The following is a 10452-nucleotide window of genomic DNA, read 5'->3' as shown; positions in this document are numbered from 1 at the left end:
CTCTCTCTCTCTCTCTCTCACACACACACACACACACACACACAGATGTAAACATCATCCCATTCAAACGCAGCCACTCCTGTGTGTGCTTACCAGCTGCTGACCCTTAGGGCCCCATCCTGCGTACTGAAGCTTTGCGTTGCTGACTTCCGGGGGGTCGAGACTTTGAGGGTCCCTGCAGAAAAAAAGCAACATGGTGGGAAAGGAGACGTTAAGACGCGATAGTTTTATCCCCCAGCTGCACCCCCCTCCCTCCGCCTTTCATTGCATCGGGTTCAGGAGCCTGGGTTATTAAATACTCGTCTCATCCAGCCGCCACCAGAGTTCTCCAGACGTATGTAATTTACGTGAAGCTAAAATAGGCGCATCACTGCTTAACCCAAATACTAAACATTCAGCAGGAGAGAGATGCAGAGGAGTCTACAGACCAGCTTTTAAAAAACATACCCAGAGCCGTCAAAATTAAACATTGAAATGCAAAGCTATGCAGCAGTAAATCTCCACAACTTATGTCTCCATCTTTGGCTCGCCTGGCTGATCGGTATTTTTCTGAGCACAATGCCAGGTCATCCTGACCTTCCCAAACCAGTGGCCTTAAGGACGGATACCATCCTTTGGCTTGTGTTGATAGATTCAGCTCCAGAAAGAGGGAGGAAAGGAAGGAAGGAAGGAAGGAAGGAGGGAGGGAGGGAGGGGGGGGAAGATTAAGACTTTTTTCCTTTCACGCATCACTTACATTTTTCATTTATTATATGCAAAATACCATGCCAACAAAACCTTGCCTATGCCCTTAAAGATCTTAATAAAAACCATAATGAAAAAACTTAAAAAGCCCTAACACTTTTACACGTATTAAATATTGCAGCATATTCTGTAGCTACCACGGTCTACGATGTGCAGAAAAGGCTGAGTTTCGTATTCATTTTGGATGGCGCTGCGCCTGTGAAGGACGACGTCACGTCCAGGCTCCGTGAGGGGAGCCCCATCACGGGGCTCCAGTGTTTCTTATGCAGGCGGCACAGCGAGGCATGTGCGCCTCCATCTATAGGCTACGGTTGAATGGTCTTTAGGAAAGGAAGGCACTGAATTTCTGGAGGTGCTTGGACAAAGGCGATGAGGCAAGAAGGGAAGGGAGGTGAAGCCGGGAAGGATGTGCTGATTCGCCTTGAATCGGCAGAAAGTTCCAAAGTACTTGCTTAATAATCCTACCAGGACAAACGGAATACATTTCTGAGTAAAAAGCACCGGGGAAGGTGAGCAGTCAGCCTGTAATGCCCCAGGTAGTTTTAGCAGGTGGCCCTGGGTCTGGAGAAACCAGGGGGACCTAAAGCTGGGGTGATAAAGAGCCGCGTAAGGATGACAGCGATGTCAGGACCAGCTGGGGAGGCCGATGCCCAGGAGGGCAGAAGAATAAGGGGAGCGGAGGGGGGTGTCTCGACTTCCAGGTTGCAAGTGAACTTCAACAAGCCCGACTATTTTTTCTTTTGTCTTTTCTTTTTTTGGTAAAGATTTTATTGGGGAATTGGGGGAGGGGAACAGACAAGTTGTTGTCCTTTTGTTCTTCAGTCTAGTTGTGGAGGACGTCGCTTCACTGGCCCATGTTGGTGTTATCATTGCGCTCTTCCCGGGTGAGGCAGTGGCTCGCTGGCTGCCAGACACTCATGGTAGCTGCTGGCAGCCCCACTGCAGCCTACGCTGTCGCTGGCGACTCACAGCAGCCCAGCTCCAGGTCGAGCTGTTGTTCACCATCTTAGCTGTAGAGGGTGCAGCGTCACTGGCCCTCATGTGGGATCCGAACTGGGGCCCTGCTGCTCAGAGCTGGTGTCCCAAGCCAACTCCTAACCAACGCGCCACTCAGCCGGCACTCTGAATGTTTCTTAATGTATCAAAGTATTTTCACAAACGTGGGTGATTTCCTCTTTAGGGAAAGGCTTTCTAAGGACGGCTCAAAGTCCAGAAGCAATAAAATCAAAGAGTAATAAGTCTGACTACATAGAAATTATTAAAAATTTGCAAATTTTGTGACAAAAAAAATGTGACAAAAACATCACAAACAAAAGGCAACTGAGAAACTGGGAGAAAATATTCATACACACACTATGGGCAAATGTCTAATATCTCTAACATATGGGGAACTCTAAAATTAAGCTTACAACAGACTCCGAAATGATAGAAATATGAGAAAAAGACATGAACAGACAATTCACACACAAAAAATAGTCCTTGGACATCTGAAAAGGTACTCAAAAGTATGCAAACTTAGGGAAATGCACATTCAAGTTATACTGAGTTATTCTCACTTATGAAACTTGCCAAAAGTAAAAAGGAAAGAAAAGTATGACGCATTGTGTTGGTGAGGCTGTGGGCAAACAGGCGAAATCGTGCTTTCTGGTGAGGCTGAAAATTGCTACAATCCTTTCAGAGGGAAACTTGGCGATACCTGATAAAATATACACTTAGCTTTTGACCCAGACCGCTTCCTAGAAGATACACCTCCAACGATACAAAAATACCTATGCAGAATTCATTGCAGCTTCGTAATTACAAAATATTAGAAACAATATGTGGCTGAACCCATACAAGGAAGCATGATACAGCTGTAAAAAAAGAACAAAAATCTCTATAAATGGACATGCAGTGATTTCCATGGAGTTATGTAAAGCCCAACACAGTACCTATCGTAGGAGATCCCTCATCTAAGGAGAGAATAGGAAAATATACATGTACAAGGTGTGATCAAACAATACGGTGAATGTTTACATAAAAATAATTTATTACAGTAAAAGACACATTGCTATTAATCCCCCTCAAAATACTCCCCTTTGTTCTTGACACTTTCTGAGGCAGTTCTGGAAGTCCTCTTTCGTGAGTGTCTTTAGCTGTGTTGTTGTGGCTGCCTTGATGTCCTGAATTGATTAAAAATGTTTACCTTTCATGGTCATTTTGACTTTGGAGAACAGCCACAAGTCGCACGGTGCCAGATCCACCGAATAAGGTGGATGAGGACACTGTAATGCTTTTATGTGACAGAAATTGCCATATACCAGAAACGATGTGACATGTCGCATTGTCATGACGGAGGGTGATTTACGGCACATTTTAAAACACACCTTCTCTCAACCGTAGCTCACACCCGACTGACTGCACCGAACAAGCTGCAACTTGTCACACACTGGAATTAATTAGGTTCGATGCTTCGCTTCCCATATTGAAGATCCCTGCCTTTCCGCTGGATGGCACTCGGCAGCAGCAGTCACCGTAGTTTTTGATCACAACAGAAAGGCTCCGTGTCACATATCACTTAAAGATTAATCTCCTGCTTTGGTCAAAGGGAAAAACACCTTTGACTGACATAAGGGACAAAGTAGAAAGACCCTGAGAGAGGACAGCGAGAGTTTTACCCACAACCTTCTCGCTGTGCTTCCTTGTGGAGCAGGGTCTTCCATCAGGGAAGACGGTACAGATGACACCTTCACACAGAGCCCACAGCGCCCTCTGCCTAAGCCCAAGGCCAGGCTCACTGTCATCCAGTGACTTTCCATCGTGGGCTGGACTAGTCTGAAACTCTCAGGTGCGTGCGTGTGTGTGTGTGTGTGTGTGTGTGTGTGTGTGTGTGTGTGTGTGAAAGGGGGGTGGGGATGGGAATGCATGAAAGTATTTATTTGTTTTGTTGTTGTTTGGTGCCCTCCCCTCATTTTTCTGTGTCTTCCTTTTTATTTATTCATTTATCTTTAAGGAATCCGTGCCAGGCTCTGTATGAATCCTCTCCAGGGTGGAGATGGATTGGTTTAAAAAAAAAAAAAAAGATTAAGGATGAATAAAATTATCTGGACTTCACTATAGCTCAAAATAATCATGCCACACGTTGCGATTTTGCTTATTTGAGCACTAAACCAAACAGGGCATAAATCATGTGGAATTTTGAAGAGTAAATTAGTGTAGTAAAGTTTACTCATTTATCTTCCTACGCTGCTTGAAGGGATTGAAAAGCTTCCCAACAAAAGAGCATCTGAAAAAGAAAAGCTAAAAATTGCTTTTCTGGCTCCTAACCTTTCATGGCTAAACACATAAAAAAAAATAGCATCTTCAATGTCAAATAATATGTGTTTTCTGAGTCCTCCTGTATGCTCAGCACGGTGGATAACATAAAAATAAAAGGCACACTTCCAGCTCTAGAAGAGCACCTGATGTATCACAGATGCTTTGAAATATGAACTGAAAAGTGAATAAATGGATGGATAGATGGATGGGTGGATAAGTGGAATCCATTCTAACCACCAATTTATGACCAGTTAGGGTCAGTAAAACCTTAAACTCACAGCATTTAAAGATGTGTGTGGCCATTGTTTACATATATCTTAAATTACACAGTTAAGGGCTTGAGGGCGGGGTCCTTGCTGGCATAAACCCTCCTTGAGTGGCTGACATTCGAGTACACATCCTACTGTTACTTTAAGATGTCTGTGTGTCTGTGAAGCAGTGTAAGTTCTCCTGGTGACGGGTTTGGATACAGAAGCTCTGACACCGAGGTGCTCTATTCACTGAAAGACTGATGGAGGTGACCGGTTCTGACATACTTGTGACATAACCCCCCATCCAATTCCCAGGGATGCTTTAACACACAGGATCACCAATGTAAGTACTAGATAAAGCCACATAGAAACACTGTTTAAGTAAAGGGACTCATGTCTCATGTCACTGTATACGCAGTGTCTAGACCAGTGGGGGCTCAATAAACTTTTGTCAGAAGAGGAGTGATGGAGGGGGGAGGGTCTGGAGTGTTACCTGAATGATAAAGTGTGTTTTGGGGATAATGACAAAAGCTCTAAAACGGAATGAGGTGACGTTTGCACAACTCTGGGAATGCTCTAAAAAACCCACTGAATTGTACACTATGAATGGACAAATTGCATGGCGTGTGAATTATATCTCAATAAAGCCGGGACAGAGAGGAGCTGGGGAGGCCCCACCCCACCCGTGGTGGCCCGAGACTGCTCACTCCCTGCACAGCTGTGTATGACCGAGGCTTTCCATCTTTTTCCTTCCTCCGTCACAGCATGACCGTCCCTGCTCCCTGAGTGGACATCTAGTGGAGGTGACAATCACCTGGAGTGGAAGTGATAAAAACCTGTATTTCTCAGGTGACGTCACACGAGGGGCTGCTGGGAAGCCATGTCTTAACTCTGCCATTCTGAGCACGAGTGCGTGTGGCCTCTGGACTCAGACGCTGGCGGGAATCCCAGTGGGCGTCGCTTCCGAGCTGTGTGATCTTGGGGAGACCAGCTAACCGCTCTGAGCTTCTGTGTTCCTCTCTGTGCGATATGATTTCTCACTGGGTTGTCATGACGTTTAAACGAGGGGAGGAACAGAAAGGCCTAGCCCAGAACTGGGGCCCGGAAATCCATCCAGAAGCGTGACTGCCATGATGCCACCGCTGCTGACGACGAAGAAGGGGGGAGGCAGAGAAGAGAGAATTGTCCACAGCTCAGCTGTTCCAATCTCTCCAAAACAACGGGGCCCGTGTCGTCAGAAGCGCACGGAGCAACCGGGGTCTGCAGCTGGGACGGCAGTGGGGACGCCCTCCAAATTCCCTCCACGTTCGCCATACAAGGGCCCAGGCAGGCCGGGGCACCCGAGCCGACCCCTCAGATGCTTAGAACGATGAGTGTAACACTCGGCTCCCCCGCCGTTAGAACAAATACACTTGTAGGCTCCGCCTGACACCATCCAGCATGAAAAACAAGGGTGTGATCCCTTCCAAGGGCCTTTTGTTTCTGCTCTTCAGTGAAATCTCTTACAGAATGAAAGAACTCAGAGGCCACCCTGACATACACGCTAAGGGGCGTCCGTGATGCTCCTCAGCCCCGGGCAGGAGCAGATGAGACGCCAGCCATAGCGCGGGGAAATGGGCTTTGTGGACAGGCCCGAGCGTGGCTCTTCAGAGGAGGGGAGCGGGCTGACTGGGTGAGGCTCTGCCAAGCCACCGCGAGCATTTTGTTTGCTCGCAGTCCCTCCCCGATAGAACCTTCTCGCTTTCTTCACCAACTCACTGACATCTGCTCACTTCAGGGAAATCTGCCCTCACTGGCTGAAAGAACAAACTGCCCACAACCCGAAAGTCAAGACGTGGTTTCTGCAAACATAGACGGGGTAAAACATAGGTCATCAAAACCTGAAGACTCCACAGCTGCCCGAACGCGCTTTTCTGTGGTTTAGAAGGACAGTGGGTCCCAACCACCAGCCCTGTGGAGCGAGGGGTGAGGACAGGCTCACAGTGAGGCTGCGTGCGGCGCGGACAGGGCTGCATCCGGGCCCTGCTGACCGCTCATTCAGCATCTTGGCCACGTCACTCCCCCCCGTGTCACAAAGCAGGAAGCAGAGTGGTCACGGCCCCTGGTGACCTCACAGAATCTGAGGAGGAGACATTGTGTGTGGAGCTCTCTGAGGAGCAGAAACGGCTCTGTGAGGTCCTGGAGTAAGACCAGGTTCGGAAGCAATGCTGTCTCAAGTTTATGACGTTCAGCAATTCATCAAACAATAGGGTAGATGGACAGCCTGCCGAAATGTCCGGAGAACAAACAAACGGAATGAAAAGGAGAGACCTGGAGGGGCCTCCCAAAGTCACTGAGCTTCGTTACAGAAGTCCACGAGCCCGCAGGGCCCCAGACACTCCACCACTCGCAAGTGTGGTCACAGATATGGCGGGAGGTCGTGTGCTCGGTTTCCTGTTCCTATACTTAAAACACTTGCTTCTACTGTTCCTTAGGGGTGTTCCTAACCACTTTATACTTTTCTAGTCAATCGTGTCTGCCTGGAAGAGCCGGGGAAGGAGCCGGCTGGGACATGCAGTGGAGGCGGCCGTTTGGAGACAAGCCGCTCATGGCTCAGGCTGTAAGAAATCGTAGCATTTAAACAGAGGCCACGCGAGTCTGGATGGGAGGCTACACATCTTAGTAAGAAGGGACCTGGAGCAGCTCTTAAATTTAAGCTTCCAGAAAGCTGAGGAAAGGAGGCCTGCCTTTTACACACGAACACAGGGCTCCGTGAGACCATCTTGCTGTGCACGAACCGCAAGAAGGTGCACGGCTGAACTTCAGGACAAAGCGTGTGGCGGAGCTAAAAAAGCGTATTTAACAAACCTCTTACATTCAAAATACAAGCCGCAGGGAGAAAACCCAGCAACAGCCTGTGGTTTTCCAAACATGGCTGCAGCGTTATTTCTGGTCTCAAGTGAGTGTCCAAAACCCTTGGCGTGCCTCATCCACAGTGGAGTCCTGGCCTTGACCTTGGGCGGGCCTTTGTGACGTCATCACCGAGTAGAATGCAGCCTTGCGAGACCTCTGAGGCTCTGTCAAGGCGACAGTGCACTCCCCCGGTTCTCTTTCTTGGGGACACTCGCCCATGGAACCCGGGCACCATGTTGCCAGGGGGCCCAGGCCACATGGAGAGGTCACAGGGAGGCGCTCCAGCCGAAAGACCGAGTGGAGGTCTCAGCCGATAGCCACCATCCACCAGCAGCACGTGAGAGCGTGGCCCTTCCAATGTCCAGCCCCCGTCCCCACGCGGCCCAGCTGACACTGAGCGGACCCTGTTGAGCCCCACGCACACTGCAGGTTTCTGAGCAAAGCAAATGCTGTCGGGTTTAAACCACTGCGTTTCGGGGTCATTTGCTGGTGCGTCATAGGGCCTGGGGCGTCCCGCACGAGTACATGGAAGATAAGCAGGAAGTACTGCATGGGGATGGCTTACGATGGTTGGGACCAAGTGACAGGTGCCAACGTGGTGCCTGTATACACAAGAGGGAAGCCAGCCTCCCCACGTGCGTTCTCCAACACGTTCGCACTAGCCCGGCCGGCCGGCCAACCCTTTCAAGGTGGCAGAGAACAGAGGAAAGGCAAGAACCCCCCACCCCAGCTATTCCCCCCACCCCACGGAGGAGTCACAGCGCCCTCTGGGGAAGCACGGTGTCAGCAGCCTCCCTCTGGAGGGACCAGCAACGCCTCTGAACGCGTCCATCTTTCTCTCCCCTTCATCCCCCTGCTCCCCGTATTTTCTTTACCCCGCTCTCTCCACACCTCTTGTTACTTTTTCCAGCCTTTTCTATCCACACGTTAGCCACTGAGACCTGAGTTGCCCAGCGCTTAGGAAAAGTCGCTGGGGTCGCTCACAGTGCGGATGATAAAATCGACTCTGGCTGGTTCTGAGGATCATTCGACGGCTGCCGTGAGGCGCTACCAGAATTCTGTCCAACAGGCACCAGGACGGTGTGGGGACGAGCCGTGTGCACGGTGCGTGAGCTGCTAGTGCTTCTCGGAGGAGCCCAGAGACTGCCCGCATCGAGATGACGGAGGAAGTTGCTTCAAAAGGCAGACCCCTCGTCTCCGCCCCTCCTCTGGCCTCAGCAGCACCCCTCCCCGGCCCCCGACAGCCCGCCCTGGCTGCGGGCGTGAAGACCCCGCTTCACAGCCCCTCACAGCTGCCCGAGGCCCCGAACTGAATTCACTTAAGTGGAAGCGGTGTGTGCAGCTCCGAGGACGTGCCCTAAAATGGAGGGGGCACGCCCTCCTTCCCTTTGTCCCCTGCTGTGAGCTGAGCAGTCTACGTGACACTAGACCTAGAGCAGCCACCAAGGAGCTCGCGAGGTGGCGGCCGCCAGCTTGAGGAAGCAGCATGGCGGGCCTGGGTCCCTCCCCTGTAAGCACCATCCCGGGCGTCCACTTTGGGCCTTCATGTCCGAGACAACAGGTTTACTTTGTAAAAGCCATTGTTATTTTGGTTTTCCTGTTCCCTCAAATCTAAGCAATTCCTACCTAATATACCTACTTCTGGGCAGAGCCACAAAATACGCATTTTAATAAGCTCTCCAGATGTCCTAGAGGTAAAGCAAAGACTGAGAAGTGGCCCAGCTCAGGACCCCACGTCGGACGGTGTGGGCCAAGCACGGCTCTCGGAATGAACACCCGGAGTGCTGGGTGACGATGCACACGTGCTACACGCATGCCCCGGGCGGGGCTCCCGGGCTGTGCACGCTGCGGTCCCTGATGAAAGCCCCTTCTGACTGAGAACTGAGCCTGTTACCTGAACACACTGACGAGGCCCTTCACGGAATTATTTTAAACCCATTTAACTGTGTACTTTGCTAACAAAACAAAACAAAGCACAAGCGTCATGATGATCAATTTGACCAAAGAACCACCTGGAGAAGCCAGGCAACATCCCATCTCCGACAGCTCAGGAAGGGAATGTAAAGCAGCAAATTGGAAAGCACAGCGGTACCGAACAGCACAGGAAAAATATCTGTTGAGCAAAAGCAATTTAGAGTCTACAGCTAATTAGCAAAGCAGAGCCCAGGAGAAGACGACGCATCCCAGATACATGCCTTTCCTCCGTATCTCTCCAGCTGCCTGGTGCTCAGCGCAATCATAGGTACCAGTACTAGGTACAATCAGCAGGTACAATCACTAGGTATAATTACTGGTTACAATCACTAGGTACAAGTACTAACTATAATCAATCACTAGGTCCGATCAATCACTCTCTCCTGTGTGGGTCCTGCAGAGAAACCGCCTTTCCACTGCGAGGTCCTGTTAATTCCCGGCAGTGCATTCTGAGCTGTTCCATCTCCTCCTCCCCTGATTACAGATTTGCCTGTCAGCCAGCTCTGTCATCCCTTCCGATCACTAAGGCATACTTAGAACTTTCATATCGATTTTGTAGAATCAGACTTGAAACCGCCTTGTTATTCAGAGCGGTTTTGTGAGCCTGCTCTGGGAACAGGTTCCACGCGCGGGCAACCGTCTGCCACCTGACTCCCCGGCAGGAGGAAGCCCTCAGGGGTAGCCCTGCCCAGAGGTCCTGTGCCACCCCCCTCCTGTCCATGTGGAAATGACGTAGCCGAACCCGAGGCACGTGGACAATCACTAACGTGCTGGGCAAATCCTCACAGGAGGAACCCAGCGGCCTGTCCACAGCCGCGGCCAACAAGTTAGGACGAACAGTGCTGGCTTTCTCTCCACCCCGCCTTTCTTCAAAAGATTTCTGTTTCCTTCCAGGGAGACTCACTGCCAACTTCCCCTCCATGGCCTGAGTTCTCAGCATCGTCAGGGTCTCCAGCCACATGACTTTGGATAAACCCGTGGGCTGTGCCCACAGGTGCTCTGGCAGTCGGTGTCACTGGATTCCGCCAACTCTCAATGTACAACCTTTCCCCCTTTTTCTCAGGGTTCTTGGGTGGGGGGCTGGGGGTGGTGACTTTTAAGCTCAGGTATGCTCAACACGGGTAAGCATGAATTTTAATGCAAAACAAAGACAACAAGCTCATGCAACCTCTGTCTTTCCAAAGGCATATGAAGACTCGGACAGGGCAACCCTTTGAGATCTTGAGCAGTACCTTTTTAAAAAAAAAAATTGGGGAATTGGGGGATGGGAACAGACAAGTTGCTGTCCTTTTGT

At 50.3% G+C, this 10452-nt stretch overlaps 1 protein-coding gene across 4 annotated transcripts in view; it reads right to left on the bottom strand.

Moving 5' to 3' along the window:
- The window catches only part of LOC109389672 (dipeptidyl aminopeptidase-like protein 6), a 624125-nt gene that overhangs the window by 61999 nt on the left and 551674 nt on the right, over positions 1 to 10452 (bottom strand). For all 4 annotated transcript variants that reach the window (XM_019655448.1, XM_019655450.1, XM_019655447.1 and 1 more), the window contains exon 7: positions 94 to 175. In XM_019655448.1, coding sequence (XP_019510993.1) covers positions 94 to 175 — 82 coding nt within the window. The remainder of the gene's footprint in view (positions 1 to 93; positions 176 to 10452) is intronic.

The sequence above is a fragment of the Hipposideros armiger genome, unplaced genomic scaffold, assembly GCF_001890085.2.
Source record: "Hipposideros armiger isolate ML-2016 unplaced genomic scaffold, ASM189008v1 scaffold_239, whole genome shotgun sequence".
Classification (NCBI taxonomy): Eukaryota; Metazoa; Chordata; class Mammalia; order Chiroptera; family Hipposideridae; genus Hipposideros; species Hipposideros armiger.
The sequence above is the reverse complement of the archived record's forward strand: the minus strand, read 5'-3'. Positions and strand labels throughout refer to the sequence as shown.